Below are 27,072 nucleotides of genomic sequence, written 5' to 3' on the forward strand. Positions count from 1 at the left end.
TCACGGGCCCGGCCGTTCCGCGGCGTGTGGGATCTTCCCGGACCGGGGCACGAACCCGTGTCCCCTGCATCGGCAGGCGGACTGTCAACCACTGCGCCACCAGGGAAGCCCCAGGCCACTTTTTTCTGAAGCAGCATTTTCCTCGAAAGAATGACTGCCTGACCATGGCTGTTCGGGATCAGGTACTTGACAGACAGGTCGTTGGTAATGAACAGAGTCAGCCCGTCACTTCGAGAAAAACAATAGACAGTCATGATGCCGACAGTAAAATTTAAGCTCTCAAGCAAAAATTAGAATTTTGGAAAATTTGTGTCTGCTACTCCGAGCTTGACAGCTTCCCAACAGGTAAAGATTTTTCTGCTGATGTCGGTGGACAGATTGACGAATGTGATTTTTTGATTTTGTAGAATGAAATATGTCAACATTCGGAAGATCTTCGTTGCTCCGAGAGCTGAGTTTCCTACTGATTAAGACATCACGGTCCAAAATCATGCACAGGTGAGAGTCATCTGCAATGCAAGAGACACAAATGGTTTTAATGGAACAGAGTAAGGAAAGTTCATTAATACGCTTTTCGGAGTCCACATTGCAAGTAAGTGTTAAAAAAGGACCACTTGTCAAGTTTTGGTGTGATGTCAAAAAGAATACCCACAATTATCTGTTCCAGGCGATTAAAATATTCCTCCCTTTCCATATATACCTGTGTGAGGCCGGAATTGCTTCACATACTTTAACCAAACAACATTTACAACAGACTGAATTCAGAATCAGAGAGGAGAATTCGGAATCAGAGAGGAGAATCCAGCTGTCTGCTTTTAAGCCAGACAGCCAAGAGATTTGCAAAAAACATAAAAGAGTGCCATTCTTCAAACTGAATGGAATTTTGAAAAATATGTTTATTTTTCATAGACATGTGTGATTTATATGAACATGTAATGGACTTATCATTAACTTTAATGAGTTGAGAAATACGTCTAAAATTTCCCAGTCTTGGGAATTCCCTCTCGGTCCAGTGGTTAGGACTCCATGCTTCCACTGCAGGAGGCCCAGTTTCGATCCCTGGTCAGGGAACTAGGATCCCACAAGCCACGTGGCGTGGCCAAAAAAATAATTCCCAGTCTTAATTTCTAACATGGTAAGCATCAGTAAATATAACCTCATAAGCAACAGTTCTTTGGGTTCTGCATAAAGTTTGCGAGTGGAAAGGCATCCTGAGAGCAAGAGGTTTGATAGCTGCTCCTCTAGGATTTATACCTCAGATCTCCCGGGACAGGGTAAGTGATCACCAGCCCACCTAGAGCCTGCCGAACACCTCTTGTTGTGGTCGCCAGCCCCCCACCCCGCCCCGCCACTATAAGGATCTATCCTCACCCAAAAGCTTGTCGCAGCATAAAGGACTGTGTAGTAAATAACAGCGTCATAGAAAATAAAGAAACATTCTCCAAATCTTCATTTCTTGTGGTCGGCCACCCTTCCAGTGAGTGGGGTATATTATTGGGTCATCTGGTTTTGTTAATGTCAAATATAAACGTTTGTTTCCTGCCACAGGCTCTATTTCTATCTTTTTCCCTAAAGGCAAAGAATTTTTTTAAACTCTTTCCAAAATCTCAAACATCGACTTACTCAGACAACAAATGCTTCTTGATTAATGTTGTTAATTTTAAATTAAGAGCCTAACTGCATGTGGAATTTTAAAATGGAGAAAATCGCAGGTCTTGCAACAGAATGAAGAAATCCATTCCATTTCTAAGACAGGTGTATTTCCGGGTGGCCCAGGTCATGAACAAGGAATACATTAAGGTTTTGTCTCCTCTCTGGCCTCAGTTTCCCCTTCTGTGAGCAAGGGTGTGAAGTGAGGTGTAGGGCCCTTTCAACAGGAAGGCTCTAGTTTCATTTTCCTATGATGGCACATAAACAGCACAGCCGACAGTCACCAGGAGCCGGCTGGAGCGCTGGAAAAGAGGTCTGAAATAGTGTATTTCTTCGCCCAGAGACACCTGAAATTTCACATCCTTGTGTGCACGTGTGTGTTGTTTCTCCTCTATGCACCGCTTGGAATTCATTTGCACTGTCTCGACTGGTGAGGCAGGAAGACTGGAAACAGTTATATTTGTCGAAATGATCTTGTAAGTACGCTTATTATATTTCCCATCCCTGCCAATTTTAGGCTGTTTGTCCAAAGCGGATGCCATTCAAAAGATTTACATAATGCTTTCTGTAACGCGACTGGGGAGAAAACTTTCTCCAAGCGCATCTCCAGCTGCACTGTCCACCTGTTTCATGGGAGTGTGGCAGGTGGGCGGTCACTGTAAGGTCCAGCCTGCCCATCACATGATAGCTGCTGCTGACTTGAGGGCATGTCACCGGCATTGTGCGGGCCAGGCTGAGGAGCCGTGGCAGCTCTGGGGAGAAGTTTTCTCAGTAAATGAAGGCTTTGTGTCTATAGAAGGTCGTAAAGAACTAAGAGACCTATATGGAAATAATTCTTTCCTGAAAATATTTTTCACAGCAAACTTGAATTCAAGAACAATTTTTTTATTGAGGTATCATTGACATGCACCATTATATTAGTTTCATGAGCACAACACAATAATTCAATCAATATATGTATGTATTTCGAAATGATCGTCACAATAAGTCTATTTAATATCTGTCACCATTTATAGTAACAGATTTTTTTTCTTGTGATGAGAACTTTTAAGATCTACTCTCTTGGCAAGTTTCAAATATGCGATTTGGAATTATTAACTAGAGTCGCCATGCTGTACATTTCAGTTGCTTTAAGCCACCTCGTTTGTCCTTTGTAATAACAGCCCTTGGAGACTAGCACACGGGTCCAAACACATTCTCTGCCTATGGAAGCTTGGCTGATCGTTTGCAGGTGCGGATTTGGCATAGAGCAACAGAAAATGGGGTTCTCAGGACAGAGACCAGCCACTCTGCCCCCTGCTGAGGGCTCAGCATCACCTCTGACCATATGACCCCTCACCTCCTGCAATCCGCCAACTCTGTTGTTCTTGAATGAAGTGGTTGAGTGAGTAATCAGGCAGAGCATAAATGCTAAGAAACTTTTCAAAGATAACTCGACTCAGAATTTCCCAGATTAAAAACAACAACCAACCATAACAGACTTTGTGCACTAACTTCTTTCTCAAACCCTCCCTTCTCTTGGGTCCTGGAAGCTGCCACAGCCCAGAGCTGAGGATGTGCAGGCTCTCAGGACTGGAAATGGCAAATAGGGGAGCAGGACCCTGCTTCTGTGGCTTGTCGTGAAGTCTGGGACAAAGACCTGCAGCAGGGTCACAGCTTTGTCCTTTGCTTCATGTCAGGATGACAAAGCAAGGGTGGGGGTTCGGGGAGAAAACTGTCGTAGACATTGCAGCTCTTCAGCGGAATGGGTACCAGTTTTAAATCTGGATCAGAGGAGGGGGAGGGGGTGCCTGCTTTGCATGTCAGAGCTGGTCAGAAGCCAATGTGGGAGGAAAAGGTAGAGGTGGAAAGGAATAGGTTACCTACAGCCCGCTCAGCAAATAATTGGGCACCTCCCAGGCGCAAAGGTCTTCGTCAATTAAGGGTCCAGAGTGTGGATTGCTCAAAACCTCTGAATCCTGCTGCATCCCATTCTCTCCCTTGGCCTTGATCCCCTGGAATCTATATAAAGCTGCTTTCAACAAACACGGAATTGCTACCCACAGTCCAGTCCTACTGCCCAGCCAACCCACCACACCCTCCGACGTGAATTGACCTGCCCGGGCTCTGTGCTAACACAGCAGAAAGGAGAAAAAATACACCTCTGTTTTCTAATGAGTCCAGTTAGGGGTGAGGGCAGGAGCAAGACAAAGATGGAGACAGGGTTTGATTTGTGATGTATTCAAATCCAGGTGAACATGGGCTACTGAAACAGGATTCTACCAGAACACACAACTCCTCATGGCAAAAAGTAACCAAGAGGGCTTCCCTGGTGGTACAGCGGTTGAGAATCCGCCTCCCAATGCAGGGGACCAAGGTTCAAGCCCTGGTCCGGGAAGATCCCACATGCCGCGGAGCAACTAAGCCCCTGTGCCACAACTGCTGAGCCCCTGCGCCACAACTACTGAGCCCGTGCGCCTAGAGCCCGTGCTCCTCAACAAGAGAAGCCACCACAATGAGAAGCTCGCGCACCGCAACAAAGAGTAGTCCCCGCTCGCCACAACTAGAGAAAGCCCGCACGCAGCAATGAGACCCAACACAGCCCAAAAGCAAATAAAATAAATTTATAAAAAAAGGTTCTTCCATGTTAAAAAGTAGCCAAGAAAGTCCTCCGAACACCAAGCAAAGGGTGCCAAATAAGGCATCAAATTTCAGAAGCAGAGCTGGCTAGAGGACTGGGAACTTTTTGTTTGCTCTTTTGTTTACTGTTACACCCCAGTGGCTATGAAAGCACCTGGCTCAGAACGAGTAGCCAATCAGTAGTAGCAGACCCGGCCCTGAGTAAACAGAGCAACCATTTCACCAGGGCTGCGAAAACAGAAAGATGCAGGTTCTCTGTATTACCTCCTTGACTCCCACAGAAAAGTACACGCATTAGCTCCAATTTCAGGTGGCAAGAAATGAGGCTTAATAAGGTGAAGTTAAAACCTTTAGAAACCGGATGCCCAGGCCACACCCCAGTGACCCAGCGCAGGCCCAGCATCTTGACCCCCGCCCACTGCGGGGCTTCCTGCCTCTGCCCTCGGCGGGTTTATAAGGAGGAGCTCAGCAGCAACGCGAGAGTCCCACGGCTCTCCCTCCCGCTCTGAGGAAAGTGACTAAGCAGGTCGTGACCCACAAGCATATGCAGGAGCGTTAACTCCGCCCATTGTAAGTACAAACAGAACAAGCCCATACTTGTCTCACCTTGATTCTACTGTTTTTTTCCCAGTTGAGCCGAGGCAACTGGTGGGGGAGGGACAGGGGGATTTAGCTTTCCCATCCCCATCGGTTTGCTCAAACCGTCTTTGACATACTTAATTGAGATTTTCTCAGTCTTATGTAAGGTGAATCGACATATCCTTAGGAAATGTGTTGATATAAATCTAAAAGTGTGTGTACTATATACACCGGTTTTAAGGCGAGTCCCCTTAGCCTGTTCCCACTACTCTCCCAAACAGATCATGGCGCTAAACCCCTCCTTTGTATAAATTCTGGAAAATCCTTTTCCTCCCCTGTACTAAAGTTCCCAGCCCCCTCGCTCTCAGCGGCAGCCGATCACATGCAGTCCGCCCCCGACCCCTTATCCTCGAAGGAGCAGAGCCAGCTGGAGCTGTGCTCTCATTTCCTGGCACCTGGCAGATAGATCCTACGCGCCAGGTTGTGGGTACCCGTCCCTGCTCACCTGCAGCATCAGCAGTGCGAGAAGAAGCAGCAGCACGGACTGGGCCCTGGAGCTCATGCCGATGTGGGGATGCCTGGGATACACCCAGAGCCTGCGGGCGATGGTCAGTCCTCCGGGCCGTGGGCCCACCTGCAGCCCAGCCTTCCCAGCAGGCCCTCTCCTCCAGTCCCTCTTCGGTCACTTTGTCCCAGGCATTCTCATCTCAACTCTCCCCTCCCTTCTCCCTGGCCTTTCTTTCTTCTTTTTTTGAATTTTATTTAATTTATTTTTTTATACAGCAGGTTCTTATTAGTTGTCCATTTTATACGTATTAGTGTGTACATGTCAATCCCGATCTCCCAATTCGTCCCACCCCGCCACCCCGCCGCCGCTTTACCCCCTTGGTGTCCATACGTTTGTTCTCTGCATCTGTGTCTCTATTTCTGTGCTGCAAACCGGTTCATCTGTACCATTTTTCTAGGTTCCACGTATATGCGTTAATATACGATAATTTGTTTTTCTCTTTCTGACTTACTTCACTCTGTATGACAGTCTCTAGATTCATCCACATCTCTACAAATGACCCAATTTCATTCCTTTTTATGGCTGAGTAATATTCCACTGTATATATGTACCACATCTTCTTTATCCATTCATCTGTCGATGGGCATTTAGGTTGCTTCCATGACCTGGCTATTGTAAATAGTGCTGCAGTGAACATTGGGGTGCATGCGTCTTTTTGAATTATGGTTTTCTCTGGGTATATGCCCAGTAGTGGGTTTGCTGGGTCATATGGTAATTCTATTTTTAGTTTCTTAAGGAGCCTCCATACTGTTCTCCATAGTGGCTGTATCAATTTACATTCCCACCAACAGTGCAAGAGGGTTCCCTTTTCTCCACACCCTCTCCAGCATTTGTTGTTTGTAGATTTTCTGATGATGGCCATTCTAACTAGTGTCAGGTGATACCTCATTGTAGTTTTGATTTGCATTTCTCTAATAATTAGTGATGTTGAGCAGCCTTTCATGTGCCTCTTGGGCATCTGTATGTCTTCTTTGGAAAAATGTCTACTTAGGTCTTCTGCTCATTTTTGGATTGGGTTGTTTGTTAAATGTCCTATAAATGTCAATTAAATCTATCTGGTCTATTGTATCATTTAAAGCTTGTGCTTTCTTATTAATTTTCTGCCTGGATGATCTTTTCTTTGGTGTACATAAGGTGTTAAAGTCCCCCACTATTATTGTGTTATTGATGATTTCCTCTTTTAGAGCTGTTAGCAGTTGCCTTATGTATTGAGGTGCTCCTATGTTGGGTGCATACATACTTATAATTGTTATATCTTCTTCTTGGATTGATCCCTTTCGTAGTGTCCTTCCTTGTCTCTTGTAACATTCTTTATTTTAAAGTCTATTTTATCTGATATGAGTATTGCTACTCCAGCTTTCTTTTGATTTCCATTTGCATGGAATATCTTTTTCCATCCCCTCACTTTCAGTCTGTATGTGTCCCTAGGTCTGAAGTGGGTCTCTTGTAGACAGCATATATATGGGTCTTGTTTTTGTATCCATTCAGCTAGCCTGTGTCTTTTGGTTGGAGCATTTAATCCATTCATGTTTCAGGTAATTATTGATATGTATATTCCTATTACCATTTTCTTAATTGTTTTGGGTTTGTTTTTGTAGGTCCTTTTCTTCTCTTGTGTTTCCCACTTAGAGAAGTTCCTTTAACATTTGTTGTAGAGCTGGTTTGGTGGTGCTGAATTCTCTTAGCTTTTGCTTGTCTGTAAAGCTTTTGATTTCTCCATCAAATCTGAATGAGATCCTTTCTGGGTAGAGTAATCTTGGTTGTAGGTTCTTCCCTTTCATCACTTTAAATATGTCATGCCACTCCCTTCTGGCTTGTAGAGTTTCTGCTGAGAAATCAGCTGTTAACCTTATGGGAGTTCCCTTGTATGTTATTTGTCGTTTTAACCTTGCTGCTTTCAGTAATTTTCCTTTGTATTTAATTTTGGCCAATTTGATTACTATGTGTCTTGGCGTGTTTCTCCTTGGGTTTATCCTACCTGGGACTCTCTGCACTTCCTGGACTTCAGTGGCTATTTCCTTTCCCATGTTAGGGAAGTTTTCAACTATAATCTCTTCAAATATTTTCTTGGGTCCTTTCTCTCTCTTCTCCTTCTGGGACCCCTATAATGCGAGTGTTGTTGCATTTAATGTCCCAGAGGTCTCTTAGGCTTTCTTCATTTCTTTTTCATTCTTTATTCTGTTCCACAGCAGTGAATTCCAACATTCTGTCTTCCAGGTCACTTATCCGTTCCTCTGCCTCAGTTATTCTGCTATTGATTCCTTCTAGTGTATTTTTCATTTCAGTTATTGTACTGTTCATCTCTGTTTGTTTGTTCTTCAGTTTTTCGAGGTCTTCATTAAACATTTCTTGCATCTTCTCGATCTTTGCCTCCATTCTTTTTCCGAGGTCCTGGATCATCTTCACTGTCATTATTCTGAATTCTTTTTCTGGAAGGTTGCCTATCTCCACTTCATTTAGTTGTTTTTCTGGGGTTTTATCTTGTTCCTTCATCTGGTACATAGCCCTCTGTCTTTTCATCTTGTCTATCTTTCTGTGAATGTGGTTTTTGTTCCAATGGCTGCAAGATTGTAGTTCTTCTTGCTTCTGCTGTCTGCCCTCTGGTGGATTAGGCAAACTATTCCCTGGCCTTTCTTGGTTTATCAGAGTGGGGTGGGCTGAGCCTTAGCCTTTAACCTCATTAGCTACAAGCAGAATTCTTAGGAAGGGAGTGGACGGAAATAAAACTGCCCCTGCCACACATACAGCAGACATGAGGCTGGGAATCTGACTCCAGGAGATTAGGGCTCAGTCAGAGGAAAGTGAAACCAGTGGCTCTGAGGAACTAGGGGTTTAGTTTCTTTATTTTTAGTTTCCAAAAATCAGTGGAATGCCCAGTGATCTCTTTCTGTAGCAGGGTATTTTAATGTTTATTTCTTTATAGTCTCTATCATTTGAAACCAAAGAACTGGAAAAGGAAAGGATAACTTTATCAAGGAAAAAAGAAAAAGTATACTTTTTACTTTCCAAAGCACTAACAATCTTTATCCCAACCATGTCTCGAGGCTCTGGGGTTTGTAGACTTTTTCTACCAAAATCTCTTTTACGCTTAGATGAGTCTGGCTTTTTGAGTTTGGGGTTAAAGGAAGAGGGAGGAGGGATGGGAAAGAGACTCCCTACGGGTGGGGTCTCTGTACCAACCTGGGGTCTTTGCATTAGAATTCTGAAAAAAAGACAAGTTGAGGTTCTACCATACCAATACTTAAGGCTGCAATGACCAAGTTTAAAACACAATCTGACATCCAGTAGTCCTCATTACCTTAACCTATTACCTTGTTATCTCATCACCTTGTTTAAAATAGTAAGCAGTTTTTCAGCAGGTGAAATAGAAGGCAGGCTTTCTTGCCTTACCTTACATTCATAGCTCCACGAGAGGCTGCTGCACATTTTAATTTGAATAGTTTATAATCTGAATCCAAAGTAATAGTTTGTTATTGAAAGGAGTAACTAATGTAATGTTAAGATGTCTCTGTATTTCCTGTGCATAAAGAGGAACATAACAGTAATTATCAAATTTACAACCTTGCGTTTATTTTCAACGTGGATTTTTTTTTAATTTATTTATTTATTTTTGGCTGTGTTGGGTCTTCGTTTCTGTGTGAGGGCTTTCCCCAGTTGTGGCGAGCGGGGGCCACTCTTCATCGCGGTGTGCTGGCCTCTCACTGTCGCGGCCTCTCATTGCAGAGCACAGGCTCCAGATGCGCAGGCTCAGTAGTTGTGGCTCATGGGCCCAGTTGCTCCGCGGCATGTGGGATCCTCCCAGACCAGGGCTCGAACCTGTGTCCCCTGCATTAGCAGGCAGACTCTCAACCACTGCACCGCCAGGGAAGCCCCTCAAAGTGGATATTTTGATTCCATGTAAGTCTGTTCAAAAACCTGATTAAGTTAGAGTCACTAATTCAGAATTTATAGGTGAGGTAAACTAAACCATGTGGAATGTTCATGAGAGATGCAGGTCGTACACCCCTAATGGTGGCGCTGAAAATGTTGATCAAGAAAAGACAGTGTGGGGCTTCCCTGGTGGTGCAGTGGTTGAGAGTCCGCCTGCCAATGCAGGGGACAGGGGTTCATGCCCCGGTCCGGGAAGATCCCACATGCTGCGGATTGGCTGGGCCCGTGAGCCATGGTCGCTGAGCCTGCGCGTCCGGAGCCTGTGCTCCGCAACGGGAGAGGCCACAACAGTGAGAAGCCCGCGTACCGCAAAAAATAAAATAAAATAAAATAAAAAGAAACACAATGTGTTGGCCTCCAGAGATCCGGAGAGGGGCTGGGGAATGCGAGTGAAGGGTTCCACTTTTATATTTGCTTTAAGTTGAAGAAAATTAGTATTTTAATATTTTAAAAAGCAAACAAATTTTCAACATCCTCAAACATTTAAAACTAACTGAGCAAGAAGCCAGTTTCCCATATGGCAGTCCTTCTCAGTTAGGCTGTGACTCACTCGGCTGGTGACTCTGGGCTTCACCTGCCTCATGTCTTAGGTGAGTCAGAGCTGGAAGATGTCGAGTTTCTCTGTTCTGTGTATCCACAATTCCGGGGAAGATCATCAGTGTTCGTGTCCTTAGAAGTGCAGTAATACCTTATGGCCACAAGGTGGCAGCTCCCAGCTCAAGGTAAGCTGAAATGAAGAAAGTGATGGTGAGATAAAAGTTTCTTGATTGAAAGGAAGGTAAGGGTGAGAACTAATTATCTAGACTCTACATTCACACCTTGGGTGTTGAGGGGTGCCCAACCCACCTCAAGTTCTCGGTGTTTTTTTTTTTTTTACATCTTTATTGGAGTATAACTGCTTTAGAATGGTGTGTCAGTTTCTGCTTTATAACAAAGTGAATCAGTTATACATATATCCCCATATCTCTTCCCGCTTGCGTCTCCCTCCCTCCCACCCTCCCTATCGCACCCCGCTAGGTGGTCACAAAGCACCGAGCTGATCTCCCTGTGCTAAGCGGCTGCTTCCCACTAGCTATCTATTTTACTTTTGGTAGTGTATATATGTCCATGCCACTCTCACTTTGTCACAGCTTACACTTCCCCCTCCCCATATCCTCAAGTCCATTCTCTAGTAGGTCTGTGTCTTTATTCCTGTCTTACCCCTAGGTTCTTCATGAAATTTTTTTTCTTAAATTCCATATATATGTGTTAGCATACGATATTTGTCTTTCTCTTTCTGACTTACTTCACTCTGTATGACAGACTCTAGGTCCAACCACCTCATTACAAATAGCTCAATTTCCTTTCTTAAGCCTTTCATCCACACGGCTCAGAATAAAAGGGAGAGAAAGTAGAAAGAAAGAAAGAAAGAAGAAAAGGAAGGAAGAAAGAAGGGAGGGAGGGAGGAAGGAAGGAAGGAAAGAAAGAAGATAAAATAAAATACAGTTATTAAGATAAAAATAATTATTAGTAAAAAACACTTTTTTAAAGAAAAAACAAACAAAAACAAAGTAAACAAACAAAAAACAGACGGATAGAACCCTAGGACAAATGGATCTGTTTTTTGCTCAGACAGGACGGGGTTAAAGGAGCCGCTGATTTGGTGGCTCTGGCTCACTCAGGCCTGGGGGGAGGGAGCGGAACGGAGTGCGGGGCGGGCCTGCAGCGGCAGAGGCCGGTGTGACGTTGCACCAGCCTGGGGCGCGCTGTGTATTCTCCCGGGGGAGTTGTCCCTGGATCCCGGGACCCTGGCGGTGGCGGGCTGCACAGGCTCCCGGGACGGAAGGTGTGGACAGTGACCTGTGCTCGCACACAGGCTTCTTGGTGGCGGCGGCAGCAGCCTTAGCGTCTCCCGCCCGTCTCTGGGGTCCGCGCTTTTACCCGCGGCTCGCGCCCGTCTCTGGAGCTCCTTTAAGCAGCGCTCTTAATCCCCTCTCCTCGCGCACCAGGAAACAGAGAGGCAAGAAAAAGTCTCTTGCCTCTTCGGCAGCTCCAGACTTTTCCCCGGACTCCCTCCCGGCCAGCCGTGGCGCACTAACCCCCTGCAGGCTGTGTTCACGCCACCAACCCCAGTCCTCTCTCCCTGCGCTCCGACCAAAGCCGGAGCCTCAGCTCCCAGCCCCGCCCGCCCCGGCGGGGGAGCAGACAAGCCTCTCGGGCTGGTGAGTGCCGGGCGGCCCTGATCCTCTGTGCGGGAATCTCTCCGCGTTGCCCTCCGCACCCCTGTTGCTGCGCTCTCCTCCGCGGTCCCGAAGCTTTCCCCTCCGCCACCCGCAGTCTCCGCCCGCAAAGGGGCTCCTAGTGTGTGGAAACCTTTTCCTCCTTCACAGCTCCCTCCCACTGGTGCAGGTCCCGTCCCTATCTTTTTGTCTCTGTTTATTCTTTTTTCTTTTGCTCTACCCAGGTACGTGGGGACTTTTTTGCCTTTTGGGAGGTCTGAGGTGTTCTGCCAGCGTTCGGTAGGTGTTCTGTAGGAGTTATTCCATGTGGAGATGTATTTCTGGTGTATCTACTAGTGTTGGAGGGTCTCCTACAGAGGTGGGGGGTGGCTCTGTTTCACCGTGGGGACAAGGACACTGGCAGCAGAAGTTCTGGGAAGTACTCCTTGGCGTGAGCCCTCCCAGAGTCTTCTCAGTGTTTTTTATAATGATAAACGCATCGTGAGTGCATCTAAGCAAGGATTTTGTCTTGAATTATCCCTGTCAATCGGGGTTCCTACAATTGCCAGGCACTCACTGAGTTTCATTTTCAGGGAAAAGCATGTTTCATGGGAGGTTTCTACTGGCCCAGGAAGTGGTGAGTAGGGTCGTTAACTGAGAATAAAGAAGCAGTAGTTCACAACGTTCTAAAAAGAGACACCAACAGTTAGGACCAGACACCTCAGCGTTCCCCCAAATGGCAGGACTGACCCTGTGGCCCGCAACCTGCACCACAGCCCACTCTCCTGGTCCCAGCCCACCCACTGGTGAGGAGTCCAGCGGGGCGGGTGTCAGCTGGCTTCCTTGGGCCTCATTTGCAGTGAGAGCTGATCCCACCTTCCCTGCTGCAGAGGATGGGATGCTTTCTTTCCACTTCAGGAAATCGGTGAGTTGGATTTTTCCTGTGAATGGGACGGGAGCTTCCTGAGAATCACCGGTCAAACACGAGGGTCGCTGCAAGCCGAGGCCCTGGTGTCCCATCCTGGCTTAGACTTCTGCTCGGACAGTGGCTGGCTGGCAGGGCCCTGTGCCCAGCTGAGATGAAGGGCCTTGTGGTGGCCAGCAGGACTCAGAGAAGGATAACAGAAAAGTGCCCATCACTTCCTCCATTGAGTGTGGCAAGGAAACTGAATTTCTCCCGTTGGTCAAATCAACATCAAAGAAGGGAAATGGTCGGGTATGAGCCTTCTTCCTGCCCCTGCAGTGGGATGCTGCTGGTCGGGAGCGGGGGATACCTCATATGCATAGAGGAGTCCAGAGTCGGACATTTGGACGCCTTCTCCACGGAGGTGAGACAACCTAAGCGACCACCTGGAAACAGAGAAGAAGGAGAGAAGGAAGGTGTCCCAGTGGGACCCACAGCCATGCCCTCCTGTGCTGGTGGGAGCTAGAGAGAAGAGGGGAGAGTCTGTTTCTTCATAGTCAGGGGAAAAGCTTAACTTCTGAGAACAGTCTCCAAGGGACAAAACAGAAAACAACCCAAGGAAGGGCTGTGCTTCCAGAAATGGGGAAGTGGTTCCCACAAGCCCAGCCCTGCCTTATAGAATGATCACCTTTCAACAAAACATAAAACAACTGCCTGGAACCTCTGGAGAGAGACCAAAGGTGCAGAAACTAAAGGGAACCAGGTGCCCGGAAAAGAACAGACAGATGGAGGATGGACAGGCGGGCCGAGAGCCAGGTGTTCACGCAGGATCTGGGTACTGAGCGTGTGGGTGTTCCCTGCACAGTTCTTTCAAATTTTCTGTATGTTCAAAATTTTTTACAATACAACATTGGTGAAAAAAGTCACTGGAGTGAATTTGACTCCAGCAGTAAAAAATAAAATAAAATTAAAAAATCCAAGTTATTATTAAGTGTAGTTTTACTCCAATGTTAATATCACGTATCCAGTTGTAGCCCAATATCTAACACACATACGGGGGAACACATCTAATGTGTTAGATTTCATGAGAGAATAAAATAATGCATCACTTGTATTTCCTGACTTATTTTCAGTGACTCACAAATGTTTGTCTCCTATATGGGTGCTTTGTAGTCACATAGGTTGATCAGAAGTGGTCCCTTATGTTTTAGTATTTTGAGTCTGCCACCAAGAGCTGGCCAGAAAATTTCCTTTGAGAGATTTTAATCTCTTGCCCCTATTTGTTCAACTAATCATTGTAGATGAACAGTTGGGGGGGGGGGGAATGCTGCCAAATACAACTGATTGGAGCGTTTTTTGCTTTGTGCAAGTATTCTGATAGTAGAATCACCAAGCTCTTTCTTCAGTTGTTTATGTATGTAAATGTTTTTATGCTTTTTTAGGGAAGAAGAAGGGAGATAAAGATTTGAGGCTATTTACTTTGTCTCCCCACATAAGCTACCCTGTTGAGGTAAAAATATATGCTTCTTTTTTAAATTAGAATATTTTCAGTTAAACTTGGTAGATCATTCATTATTGCAGAAGACCTGTTAGCAAAAAGCATTTCATTTCAGTATTTAGAAGATTGAACAACATAGGAAAAGGACCAAGCCTTCCTTTTCTTTCTATTTCCTTTATTAAGGTGGACATCTCCAGAGAGATGAGTTCAGAGGAAAACGTTGGTGACAGGAAGTGGTGACCCTACCAAACCTGTCCAAAATGTTGAATGAAGAATGTGAAAAAGTCAGCTGAAGGGAGGGTGAGTTCTCTACACCTGGAGTTTAAAAATAGAAGAGTGTGGATGTAAGAAAAACATATTCAAGGTGGATGTGTTCTGAGAAACCTCCACTCCTTCATACCCACCTGTGGCACAGGTCATCAGAGCCATGAAGCATGCAGGTTAGTGTCCTATTTTCTTTTTTATTGAAGTATAGTTGATGTACAATATTAATAAGTTACAGGTGATTCACAGTTTTTAAAGAGTATATTCCATTTATAGTTATTATAAAATATTGGCTATATTCCCTACATATATCCTTTTAGCTTACTTTATACATAACAGCTTGTACCTCTGAATCCCCTACCCTATATTACCCCTCTCCCCACTGCTAACCACTTGATTGTTCTCTAGACCTGTGAGTCGGCTTCTTTTTTGTTATAGTCACCAGTTTGTTATATTTCTTAGATTCCACATGTAAGTGACATCATTCAGTATTTGTCTTTCTCTGTCTGACTTATTTCACTTAGCATAATGCCCTTCAGGTCTATCCACGTTGTTGCAAAGGGCAAAATTTCCTTCTTTTTGATGGCTGAGTAGTGACCTATTCTTGAGGTGAAGAGCCAGCTAAGTGCCTTTAAGCCCTAGAGAAAGTAGACAGGGGTAAGCAGAAGACTTTGTTAGGGGCCAAAGCATGAGAGGGGACTGGTCCAGCAGGTGAAATGCTGTCAAAGCAGCCACTTCAACCTTGCAAGACTTTAAGTGCCATAAAGGCAGTTTTCTCAAACTTTAACCTCCAAAGATGTTGTTAAAACACAGACTCTGATTCTGGAAGCCAGCGTTTACCTTTACCCTTGTGAGTGCCAACTTAAAAAAAAAAAAAAAGCACAATGTGAAAGTCGTGAGTTAAGTTGTACTGGGGGCAAAATGAGGACTGTAGCCTGGGAGACAGCATCTCAGAGAGCTCTGAGAAATCGCTCCAAAGAGGTTAGGGGGAAGGTCAGTATAGCTGTGATTTTGGTGAAGGGGGAGTACATGCAGTCAAACACATATCTTTTGGCAGAAGGTTTCTGCGAGTCACGAGGAGCAGAAGTCACCATGAAGGATTTTAGTGCTTTTCTAGATACGAGGAGATACAAGAAGTGGGCTCTTAAAAATGGCTCCTGGAAATATCTAACTATCTGAAGACCTGCTGTGCTCGTTTTTTCCAGAGCACAGAGTCCCTCATTTCTGCTCTCCACCCTGAGCTCCTTTCAGGGGGTGTCGAAGGTCAGCAGCCGCAGCAACATGTGATTTAACCCTTGTAGAGGTGGATGGCAAGTGCCAATTTGTAGTTGACATGGGGAAGGAGAAATAATGTTCCCCCTACCCTCTAGCCTCTTGGCTGAGATCCCCTGTAATAAGAGACAGATTAACACAAGGAAAACCAACAGAAGTTGAATAACCTATGTGCTCCCTGCGTACATGGGAGACACCCAGGAAAAGTGAGGAACTCCCAGACACGGCCCAGCCGCCATAAATACCATCTCCAGCTAAAGACAAAAGATGTTGGATTTGGGAGAGCGAGTGAAAGGAAGTTGTCAGGAAAAGCACAGGAAACGGGAGTATAGTTGTTACGCAGGTTTAACTCCTGCCTTAATATAAGAGTTGATAAGACTGATAAGAATTTCTAGATTTAGTTCATCCTCCTCTTCCAGGCACAGAGAGGAAGACACCCTTACAGATGGAGAGTTCCCTTAACAATGTAAATGTGTTTTTACAAAAGGGTAACGTCTCAGTTTTCAAAGCCTCTCCAGTGTCTGCTGTTTCTCAAAAATGATCAGCCTAAAAAAATCCTCATGCCAAAGAGGCATATTTTGTGGCGGCAAGTTCTGCCCCCCTCCACCCTCTTAGGGTTATTTTTGGCTGGGCCTGACAGCTACATTGACATGAGACAGATCAACAGGAGAAAAGCACGCCAATTTATTCAACACGAGTCTTCCAGGACCCAGAAGCCTTCATAAAGAATGAAGACCCAGAGAAATGGTGACACTAACTTGCTTTTATATTAGGTTGAACAAAGTGGGCAATTGTCGAAAAGTGACTTGCACGATGTGGACGACTAGAGGAAGTTAAGACTCATTTGAACAAATCAAGTTTGTGTAGAGTTCTCTCCGTCTCAACTTCTCATCCCTGACGATGAAAAACGTTACTTTCCTCCTGGTATAAGGAGCACATCTTTCGTAGAGGAATTTAATTTCCTGCTTTTAAGAGAATGCAGAAAGGTAGGAGTGTTTTTTCTTGTACTTGCTGTTTTTCAAGTGCCTTGAACTCAAAATCATCCAAACGCCAGGGCGACGTGTTTTGGGGTGGTGTGTTCTGATCTCCTTCACCATTAGTGGGTCTGAAGTGGGGCTCACAACACGAGGAGTAAGGCCTAAAATTGTGCTAGCTGAACGGGATCGAAAGTTAAATATGCATCATTAGTTTTCTCTAAAATATCGTGCAACCTGGGACAGTTATATGTACGACTCTCCCATTTTTAAATTTCCATATATATTTTCCAGTGTTATCACAGTTAATTCCTTAAATACCAAATTGCTGAGGACAGATACACGATTGGTATTTTTCGAAACAGGGTCTCTGAAGATTTTTATAAACGAATGATTTATGTTCCTTCATGGAGCATTGTCTCTATGCTATAAATAGTGTTTTATGATATCAAAGTCGATGCAGGGAGGCTTTTGGACTGAGGTGGTTTTAACCCCTTCTTCGCCTACCTAAGCAGACCAAACCCTAAGCGGAATATTTCCTGCAAATGCCTCAAGAGCAGGAAAAACAACCCAGTCACCAGCAGCCAATCAGGCTTTCCCAAATGGCACGACCACCTAAGCCACAGCCAATCAAATGATCTCCTTGCTTCTGCATCCTCTCTATAAAATTTTCCACCCTCAGCTCCTGTCTGGGAAGTAAGTAGTGCTCCGAACCTCTAAGGCTTTTTGCTGCTGCTCAATTTGAGTTGATTTTTGCTCAAATCAATCCTTAAATCTTTCAAAGAGAAAAGTCTTAATCTTCTTGTGTCTGCAATCAAACAGTCCTCCCCACTCCCCATGTCTTTTTGATTACAAGAAAAATGTCTCCATTTGGGCAGAGGGCATTCACAGAACCGATTCAGTGCTTCCCGAAAAGGTTTAGATGCCACCTCGTGGATAAGAAAAGAGCCGCATCCAAAGATAATCTACCATTTTCTGTACAAACAAATGATTTTAAAAACCTCCAGCATGGTTAACTTGCAAGTTATCAAAAAATTATGTGTAAACCCCGTTAAAAACAAGACAGCAGGCCCCAAATGAGTCGCTTATGCTAAGCCCCACTTCACCAAACCGAGACTTAGTTTCAGCTCTCCCCAGACGGAATCTTCAGCCAGTCTGTCGGAACAGCCCAGTCGGGACTCGTTCAGTCGCCTGCCTGGTCCGCCCCCTGCCATCCAGGCCCCTAAAGGAAGGCGACCTTGACACAACCAATCTGCTTTTCGCTGGTGTAACTTTCTTGACGGCTCCCTTCTGCCTGTAGTTCCATTTTATACAGCCCCACAGAGCTCCTTTCTAGCTGCTGGACTCGATGCTGCTGATTCGTGAATCACAGAATAAAGTCAGTAAGATTGAAATTTACTCACTGAACTTGCTTTTTTACACCCCAAAATTATTTTTTTAAACTGCCACTATTTGGTAGACTCAAAAGAGGGCGGCTCATTGTCAGAGTGAGTTTAGAAAGAGGGGCAGGAAACCTTTCAGAATGCTTACGCCAGTAGCTGCCCACAGCTGCCATCTCCCAGCCGGGGGGCTTCCTCGAAAAGGCACGGGGCTCATTTCTGGATGCGTGAGTTCACATGCAATAGATTTCTACCACCTTATGTCAATTTTATTGAATTTTCATCTGCTTCCCTAACCACCTTTGGGGGTAATAAAAGGAAGAGGGACCCAAGAAAGGTACAGCCAGGGGTGCTCCTCAGATGCATCTAGTAATGTTGCCATGCATGCTCCTTAGTATTAAGAAAGGAATTGGAACAGAATTTCCCCCTCAAGCAGTTTTTTGAACTAATCAGGGAGAGAAATAAGACAAACTCTGAAATAAAACTGCATAAACGGCAAATGAAAACCATACCAGAAAAATCCAGGCAATATTTTTCTAGTGTTTAATTGATCTCAAGGAAGGAAAAAGTCCAGATTCACAAAAACCTACGTGTATTGTTTTATTATATACAAAACCAAGCATACAATAATTACACAGCAAATAACATGCTGAATATTTTCAGGCCATTTTGAATGGTGCTCTGTACATGTACATGAATAAGTAATAAATGCTGCTTCTCTATTACCTTGAAATACGGTACCACCAAGAGTTTTATATTTTTATTTTACTACTCACGTAAATGAGCACAAAGGAAAGAGGAAATAGATAATATTTAAACATGGAAGGTAGAAATTCTTCCTTCTGGAGACTAACCAAATAGGCCTAAGAACCACTACTAATCAATGATATCCTCTCCCCCATCTTTTCTGTCATAGCCACCAATCCCACCCTATTCCAGTTAAGTTACAAACCTTCAGCCAGTTTAGTCATTAAAGATTTGAGAAGTAGTCTCAAGCTAAACAATTGTGGCTAATACTGATATATTTTGTAATTCATTTTTGTACTGTTTTTACAACTTTTCCCCCTGATCCTAAGCTTGAAGCAGTTCTTCTTACATTCTCTAAACTTTGGGGGTTTTTTTTCTACCATTTATTTTATTTTATTGTAATTCATTTTGTAATTCATTTTTGTAATTTTGTAATTCATTTTTGTACTGTTTTTACAACTTTTCCCCCTGATCCTAAGCTTGAAGCAGTTCTTCTTACATTCTCTAAACTTTGGGGGTTTTTTTTTCTACCATTTATTTTATTTTATTGGATAATTTAAATTGGTTTAAATGCAACACGTATGTAAACAACTCCACAGAAATGAGAGGCACTTCTTCGAAATACAGTGACTCATGTCACAAGATTCAATGGCTTCGATTTGATGAACTGAATGAGCTCCTGACTCAACTCTCCAATGTCGTCTGCTTGAATGGCGAGGTCTTTATCTGCAGCGTTTACTGCATTAAGATGTGTGCATCAGAAATCATAAAATTGTGCTTATCTTCCATAATGAACCTATATCCATTAGGAGTTCTGATCCAATCACAATAATGTTGGTTAAAATAAACTACGAACCCGAGGCAAAAAAGTAAACAAGCCACTTTTTCAGGCTTTTAAAACTGTCTTAACGTGACATTATAGCTATCCCCCCAAATTAAGCAACCGACTTCAAGTCAAAGAGCTAGGAACACATGGAACATTCGAGGCGTTACCTCAGCATTTCTCAATCAGCTCAGACATACACGAGGCCGGGAAAGGTCTCTGAGGGTACCTGCACAGGTGCATTACTGGTAGAGGCAGCAGCTCAGCATAAACCCTGTGGGATTATTATCAGGCGTATATATGTGTATATAGATGTGTGTAAATATATGTAACGTGCTTACAGAGATTTATCGACCCGGAATACTTCATAAAGAGCTGCATAAAAATCTAGCAGAGAGGGCTTCCCTGGTGGCGCAGTGGTTGAGAGTCCGCCTGCCGATGCAGGGGGCACGGGTTCATGCCCCGGTTGGGGAGGATCCCACATGCCACGGAGCGGCTGGGCCCACGAGCCATGGCCGCTGAGCCTTCGCGTCCGAAGCCTGTGCTCCGCAACGGGAGAGGCCACAACAGTGAGAGGCCCGTGTACCGCAAAAAAAAAAAAAAAAAATATATATATAGCAGAGAAAGACTCATGAATTGGGTCCTATATACACGCCAGCAGTGTATATAGGACTAACCCATCTGTACTCACTGGAGCAGGGCCGTCGAGGGACATCTGGGGTGCCACTCAGGAACCACAGAAAGGAAAAGTAAGACTAGCACTGTTTTCAAAACACTATACTTATACTGAGTACAAAAGTTATAGTATAATTGCGAACCATGGAAGTAATGCCTGCCAGATGTACATTGTTTGTTCATTTATAAAAATGCGTAAGATTTTATTGTAAGCAGTGCTTTCTCCAGTAGGGTGGTGTGAGAGAGAATATAAGAGGGACTCTGTAAAAAAAGTCTTAGAAGAAAAAAAATTACCGTAAAAATTTTTGTTGTTTAATACAATTAAAATCAGATTTTAAAAGGGCATCTTAATATTCAACTTCGGCCTATTATTTTAATTATTTATAAATGCATCTTGTCTTTATGTTAACTTAAACAGTGCCTTGGATGACACTGAGTTACTGGGTGAAAAGTCTGCGAGTTAGTAAATATTTTCAGATGAAAAGTGCCGAGTTTTTCATTTGTCCCAAAGGTGAGAAAACAGAAACAAATATATATGTAAAAAAACAAATAGAATAATCGTTTGAAGGGATAAAATCAGCTACAGTCATTAAAACATACTGTACATCAAGAAGTAGTCAAGCAAAGGTTCTACGGATATTCAACATAATATCAAGAGAAATCTCTCAGCACAACCATAGGGACAAGAAGATGTGACTTAACAGCAGTTAAATAAGAAGCATTTAGGGGAGTCAGGAAGCCGCAGGGCCAGGTGAGGAGGTTAAGACATTCAGTAACTATCCATGGTCCGCCCTCCCACTCCCCGCTCCCAGCAAGATTATAAAGTCCTGCTCTTGCAAATGAAGACAGATATCATTCTGATGATTTTGGCACATTAACTTTCTCTTTGAAAGATTTAAGGATTGATTTGAGCAAAAAGCCTGCTCCGGACGCGCAGGCTCAGCGGCCATGGCTCACGGGCCCAGCCGCTCCGCGGCATGTGGGATCTTCCCGGACCGGGGCACGAACCCGTGTCCCCTGCATCGGCAGGCGGACTCTCAACCACTGCGCCACCAGGGAAGCCCGGCCTTGTTTTTTTTAAACCCATATCAGGGAAAGTGTTTGAAAGCACTAGATTCCACTGTCTGGAAGGAGCAGGCAGCTTAGTGATAAATGACTTTGCTCATAATAGCTGCTCCGTAACTCGAGGGAGAGCCGAAGCTTCCCCAGGAGTGAGATGCCCGGACCTTCTGCTTGAATAGTTTAAGATGAGGATGCAGAGAGCCCTATTTCAGACCTTCAGGATTCTACACCGTTTGAAGCAGTACGCACTAGTTTGCCTGCGCTGTACGTGGCCTGGCTGAGGTTTCAGAAGTTTAGTCCACTCTTCCCTTGGAGAGCTGTCGTTTTATTTCTTTATACGGCACAGACCCTTGGTTAATTTTTATCTGAAGGGCTCTCATTTGCCTAAGACTGTCAACGCAAAATATGGTTACTGAAAGACACCCTTCTTTGGAAACGACCCTGTTGTGGCTTGGGTGGGCGTGGCGTGGACTAAAGAACTGGTCAACCTCTTCAGTGTCAGTAATCCCAAAGTCTCTTAAAGTTCACAGTATTGTAACTTTTGGAAGAGCTCTAATACTGGGGCACCTGCAGGTCCTTGCAATTCATCGTCTCAGTTATGATTTGAATTTGTGTGTGTTTTGTTTTCCTCCATTTGTTTTGAGCTTTTTCTCGCTGGATACAGTGGCTCGAGCACAATTATTTGCATTTCCCTTTTGCTTAAGACTTGCATGTGCTGGCGCTCTGGAGGCCTTGTAGGTGTCCGTGGAGTCCCCGATCACCGCTGGCTGCCTGGGAAGGCGAAGGTTCACGCAGCTCTTGATCTTAGGGTCACCGCTGTCCCCACAGGACGGACCCCAGTGCTGCAGCTTGGAGCTCTTGTTGGATTTCTTTTTCTTCTCCTCTGTCTGCACGTCCAGGGTTTGCTTCTGAGAACACAGTCTGCTGCTATTCAGCACATCGAGGGGTCTGGTGGAAGCCTCACTTGTGTAATAGGATGGATGGACTTCTTCGCGGTGCACGTCTTTCTTTCGTGAAGGGCCTGACTTCGGAGGCCCTTCCTGCTGAGGCCTGGACAGAGCGTTGGCAATCAGCTTGCTTCTCCCAGGGCTTTTCAGAGCCCCCGAGGTCCCAGGGGCAGTGGGAGGCCTCGCCTTGGCCCCCTTCCCTTTCTCGCACTGGACAGTCTGGATCTGCAGCCACTCGAGCTGGACAAGCCTGTCGATGTACTTCCCCAGCAGCCCCCCGGTTCTGGGCACGGCCTCTGTCCTGCGCTCAGAGTGCAAGAGCACAGCCATGTCCCGCAGGTCCCAGGAGTTACACGGGGCCGGGAGGAAGTCAGGGTAAGAGTATTCGGGCTGTTGGGTGGGACCCTGCCCTGGGTGCGGATCGAAGTGAGCCGCATCGATCTCTTCGGCTCGAAGATGAAGATCTGGAGGCGTGAGGGGAGAAGGGGGGACGGGGATTCTTTCTGAATCAGAGAGGTCACTGGCATTGTCCTCCTCAGCATCTTCTTTGATAATTTTCATCGTCTGAAAGTCCAGAAACAACGTGTTCCCTGAGGACGCCCGACACCTGTAGCCAAGGGGACTCCTTTTGGGGTTTCCTTCCGGGGAAATGCTTTCCTTCAGTTTATCCTCAGTTGGTTGGGGGACACATCCTCCGAGACCGCTTTTCAGCTGGGACGAGATATGGGGGACTTGGGATTTACTCTGCCTTTTTCTTGAATTCTTTGGACGCTGTACTTTATTCCAAGAGGGGCCTGCATTCATATTGCTGCGAGAAATAAACCTGCAATTCTTAGTCCATCTGACAAAAACTGGCCAGCCGATGATTGAACAACGGGACCAAAAGAACCCCCTGGTGGTATATTTCAGCTACCGCGAGGCATTAGAAAATGTGAGGCCTCTGAACTCACAGAACAAGTTACAGGACAATTTTCCACTTGACACTCTACTTAGGAAACATCATAGAGCAGGTGCCAGAGTACATGCACGGATTCTGTTTTACATCAAACATTAGCTTTTAAGAAAAACACTAACATTTCATAAAGTGCTTATATTATCATTTTAAACATTAGTAACATCTCTCATAGGACTCTGTCCTGTTAATGATGAGCAGTGTTTAATAACACGAACAAGTAAAATCCACAGCTTTCTTTTATATACCTACTTTCAATTAAATGTAAACAGGATGTAAAATACAAGTTTTACAGAACTTAATCACTGGTTGGTGGTAATTCTGAGCTGACAAAAATCTTAAGGAAAAGTGTAGCATACACGACCTACACCTTAAACCAAAAGCTTATCAAAGTGTTTTCAAATAGAAAACACACTCAGAAAAGCTGTTTAGAGGAATAGGAATAAAATCATACCTTTTAACACAATATGAATTTAAAAAATAGTTTTAATGCAATCCTTCGAATGGCGGGGAAGTAGACATTGTGAATACCGTGGGCATTACCAGCATGGCAACTGATTCTTCCTCTAATTTATTCTGAGACAGGGTCTCATATCAGAGTTGAAAATATTTTCTTTTTGACTTATTTACCAAGAACGTAGCATTTTGCCAAGATGAAAATACTTCTCAGCAATATCAGTCTGGTGGGGTTAAAAGAAGTGGGTGGTAGGGCTTTCCTGGTGGCGCAGTGGTTGGGAGTCCGCCTGCCGATGCAGGGGACGCGGGTTCGTGCCCCGGTCCGGGAGGATCCCACATGCCGCAGAGCGGCTGGGCCCGTGAGCCATGGCCGCTGAGCCTGCGCGTCCGGAGCCTGTGCTCCACAACGGGAGAGGCCACGACAGTGAGAGGCCCGCGTACCGCAAAAAAAAAAAAAAAAAAAAAAAGGGTGGTAAACATGCTTTGTGGAAACCTCAGAGGTTCATTTGTCTGGTTTACATTCGTCTGTGTTTCTACCACACTAAGCAATTACTTGAAAATGTGTCACTTCTTAACAAATAAACACGTTGGAGGTTGAATCATTGCCAGTAGCATAACACGTGCTCAATAAATGTTGACGAAATGGATAAAGGAATTGCCATTATTTAGAACTCATAGCCAATATTGTTAAAACTTTCATTTACCTCTAGCTGTCTGTGTGCATCCATAAACGTTAACAGTATCCTTTTTATATAAAAGGAAACTAACATAGACAGATGATTAAGGGATTTACCCAAAATTGTGGATTCTGCTAACAGTGCAAGAATTATGACCTCTGGAATTTTTACCAACTAGTAATGTTTAAAATCATTTCTGCCAGACAAGAAATATAAGTATATATTTCCTATCAACAGACATATTTTTTCCCAACCACACATATCAATCTGGAGAACTGAGATAACGTGCCTTTTGCAAGATAAAGCAATTACATGAAAAACGATTTACCTGCTTTTCTGATAAGTTTTATTCACCCTATTCCCTTTCTTGAAAAAGTCACACGGCTGATCATCATCTAGGGTTTGATGGACTGTCTAAAAAACAGACACGTAGTTAATAAATACCCTGAACACACACACACACACACACACACACACACACACACAAGAAACGAACAGGAAAAGAAACCCAACAAATCTAAATAAGATTGTACTTCAAAGTTTACATCACCTTTGCTGTAGCACTCGAAATATTCTTGCTCAGTCTGTTGGGAGATGATGGCAGCAGGGGAAGTAACTTCTTTATTCCTCTTATATTTGGAAAGGACTCCTTACCACCGGAACTAGAAGCAACAGAAGTGTCGGTAAGTACTGACTGCAAACGGTCCTATCACCGGTATTGTGTTGGTTTTCACTTGTTTGTTCTTAAATATTCAAATTGTGTAGAAAAACTGATGGAAGGATATTGCCTTCTATTTACGGTTTAATCTTGTTTGTTTTTCACAGTGGATATTAGATACAAGATCACACTACTACAAATGGATTCCCTCTCTCTCTCTCCCCATACCCACACATACCCACACACAAAATCCCCTTGGAAATAACATACTGTGGAAATCTGTGGGGCTAATTAAGGTCGGGTGTTGCTCCGAAGTTCCCATGTCCATTCATTCATTCATTCGTTCGTTCTTTCAACAAACAATTACAGGAGTGCCTAGAAAACGGCAGGATTACACACATGCCCTGCTCTTGTGGAGCTTAAACTCTGCTGTGGAGGCTCTCTTTCAAGTCTCCTGCCTTCACTATCACATCAATCCACGAAAAAGTCATATCAGTATCTTCCTACACATCACACGATGTTATCTCTTTGTGACATTTTGTTGATTTGTACCACCCAAGGTTGCTTTTCGCCTCTTATTTTGAGTGGGCTACTAAAAGTGCCCCATTTGAACGTGAATACGTATTTCTTTCTTCCATAATATCCCCTGCCTCTGAAAAATGGAAGAGGTGGGATTATAGAAGATTTTTATTTCCTTCCTAAAACTTTGCTGTGTTATTTTTCAAAAGAAGCACGTGTGCCATTTTGGTCAGTGTACATACGATGGGAATAAAAAACGCATGCGGGCCCTCACAATGAATGAAGTATACCATAATCAACGGCTTGATTCGTTTTGGGCGTAGAAAATGTTCTTTACCAACACTCCTCCAATTAGCCTGGTGCACTCCCATCTTCTCGCCTTCACCTGGCAAGCTTTACACCCTAGGCTGTGCCGTTTTCTGCACCAAATTAGAGACAGATGACAGCCTGCAGGGTCCCTAAGGACGCAGAAAACAAGCTCCGGTTTCCCTGACGGTTCCGCCTCCCATCGGAACAAAGCTAAAAGTCTGAGATTCTGGCTCCAGAAATGCGTCCCAAGCGCCAGAGGCTGCTTGCTTAAAGGCAACCGCATATGTCACCCCAGGGTATGAACTGTTACTCCCACATCTTCCTCTCCGGCGCGGCGCCACGAGACAGCCGCAGCCGCAGCCACGCCGCCTGCTCCCCACCCCCGGGGACGGTCCCGGGCGGCAAAGCATTGTGGGTGCCGTGAGGACAGGACGCTTCTCCTCTACGCAGCGAGGCTCCCTCGGTCTGGCCTAGGGTCCATGCTGCAGGGCAAACGTCCAAAGAGCTGGCTAGCCTCGAGGCTTAAAATCAGCCTGGGGACGAGCTCCTGGAAAGGCCGGGCTTTGCACGCCTCCCCCGCCCCCATTAACCCAGAAATCCGAGGACCAGCAGCATGCACATTCCTGGTCCTCCGTTTGTGCAGACGCGGAGCTATGATCGATCGGCGGGCGGGCCAGGCAGACGCGGACAGAGATTGATCAGACCTGTTTCGCGATCGCCGAGGACACTTGACGCGGCCGCCGGCCTTCCTTCCCGGGTCCGGGCGGGAGGCCGGACTGCGGCGCGCTGCTGCAGGCGCGGCGGCGGCGCTCGGGCTGCGGGAGTCCGCGCGCGGCCGCGTCACGAGGGGCGGGGCGGAGGCTCGCCGGGAAGTTGCACCGACAAGTTGCAGCCGTGTAAGTAACGCCAGGGCCCCGGGGGTGGGAGCGGCCGCTGGGCGGACACCGCCTTCCCCCAGGCACCCGGGAAGAAGCAGAAGGCCGGCGCCACCCCGCGCTCCGCGGTGGCCCCGAAAAGCTTCCACGAGAGCAAGCACTCATCGATTGAAATCAGCTTTTTTTTTTTTTTTGTCTGCCCAAAGCGAAAAACCCCGGGCGAGGACTCGAGGGGCGAAGTGGCTGTCGAGGGGAGGGCGCAGCCGGCCCACTGGATCCCCTGCAGTCAGAGGTTTCGGCGGACCCTCCCCAGGGGCAGCTGAGCACGGCCGGGGACACCGAGGGAGCGGACGCGGGGTCGGAAGGCCGCCCCTCGGTTCCACCTCCCCATCGCTCGACGGCCGGCCGGGCCATGTTCAGAGGCCCGGGCTCCGCGGTCCTCCCCGCCGCCGCCGCCGGTTTCCGGAAGCCCGCCCCGCGGAGCCTCAGCTGCCTCTCGGACCTGGACGGCGGCGCGGCCCGGGAGTCGCGGCCCTG

General features: G+C 45.6%; 2 protein-coding genes and 1 long non-coding RNA gene across 8 annotated transcripts in view; 2 read left to right on the forward strand and 1 right to left on the reverse strand.

Annotated features, from left to right (window-relative positions):
- LOC112402982 (uncharacterized) lies at positions 1 to 22,171 on the forward strand. Of its 5 annotated transcripts, none has more exons than XR_003003802.1 (6): positions 1 to 182; positions 408 to 498; positions 13,891 to 13,958; positions 14,130 to 14,386; positions 16,256 to 16,468; positions 22,042 to 22,171. It is a non-coding gene; the product is annotated as an uncharacterized LOC112402982 (long non-coding RNA). The 5 variants fall into 5 exon arrangements; XR_003003801.1 differs by having other exon boundaries at positions 21,971 to 22,096; XR_003003803.1 differs by lacking the exon at positions 22,042 to 22,171 and adding an exon at positions 21,847 to 21,982 and having other exon boundaries at positions 15,902 to 16,468.
- Positions 19,949 to 26,478, reverse strand: FAM217B (family with sequence similarity 217 member B). 2 transcript variants are annotated; one of them, XM_024750224.1, is made up of 4 exons: positions 26,365 to 26,478; positions 24,725 to 24,836; positions 24,503 to 24,588; positions 19,949 to 22,897 (listed from the first exon to the last, which is right to left on the reverse strand). In XM_024750224.1, exon 4 carries the CDS (start codon positions 22,891 to 22,893, stop codon positions 21,739 to 21,741), a length of 1,155 nt encoding a protein of 384 aa, XP_024605992.1. In that variant the 5' UTR covers positions 22,894 to 22,897; positions 24,503 to 24,588; positions 24,725 to 24,836; positions 26,365 to 26,478; the 3' UTR covers positions 19,949 to 21,738. The 2 variants fall into 2 exon arrangements, with proteins under 2 accessions (XP_024605992.1, XP_024605990.1); XM_024750222.1 differs by lacking the exon at positions 26,365 to 26,478 and adding an exon at positions 25,103 to 25,256.
- PPP1R3D (protein phosphatase 1 regulatory subunit 3D) overlaps positions 25,271 to 27,072 on the forward strand; it is a 5,144-nt gene continuing 3,342 nt past the window's right edge. The window contains exons 1-2 of the mRNA XM_024750182.1: positions 25,271 to 26,556; positions 26,742 to 27,066. Of these exons, the coding sequence (XP_024605950.1) occupies positions 26,274 to 26,556; positions 26,742 to 27,066 (608 nt within the window). The 5' untranslated portion in view covers positions 25,271 to 26,273. The remainder of the gene's footprint in view (positions 26,557 to 26,741; positions 27,067 to 27,072) is intronic.

The sequence above is a fragment of the Neophocaena asiaeorientalis genome, unplaced genomic scaffold (genome assembly GCF_003031525.2).
Source record: "Neophocaena asiaeorientalis asiaeorientalis breed wild unplaced genomic scaffold, Neophocaena_asiaeorientalis_V1.1 scaffold606, whole genome shotgun sequence".
In the NCBI taxonomy this organism is placed as follows: domain Eukaryota; kingdom Metazoa; phylum Chordata; class Mammalia; order Artiodactyla; family Phocoenidae; genus Neophocaena; species Neophocaena asiaeorientalis.

Excerpts from the sequence above, each read along its gene's own strand:
- FAM217B (XM_024750224.1), bottom strand. The coding sequence starts at position 22,893 with ATGAATGCAGGCCCCTCTTGGAATAAAGTACAGCGTCCAAAGAATTCA.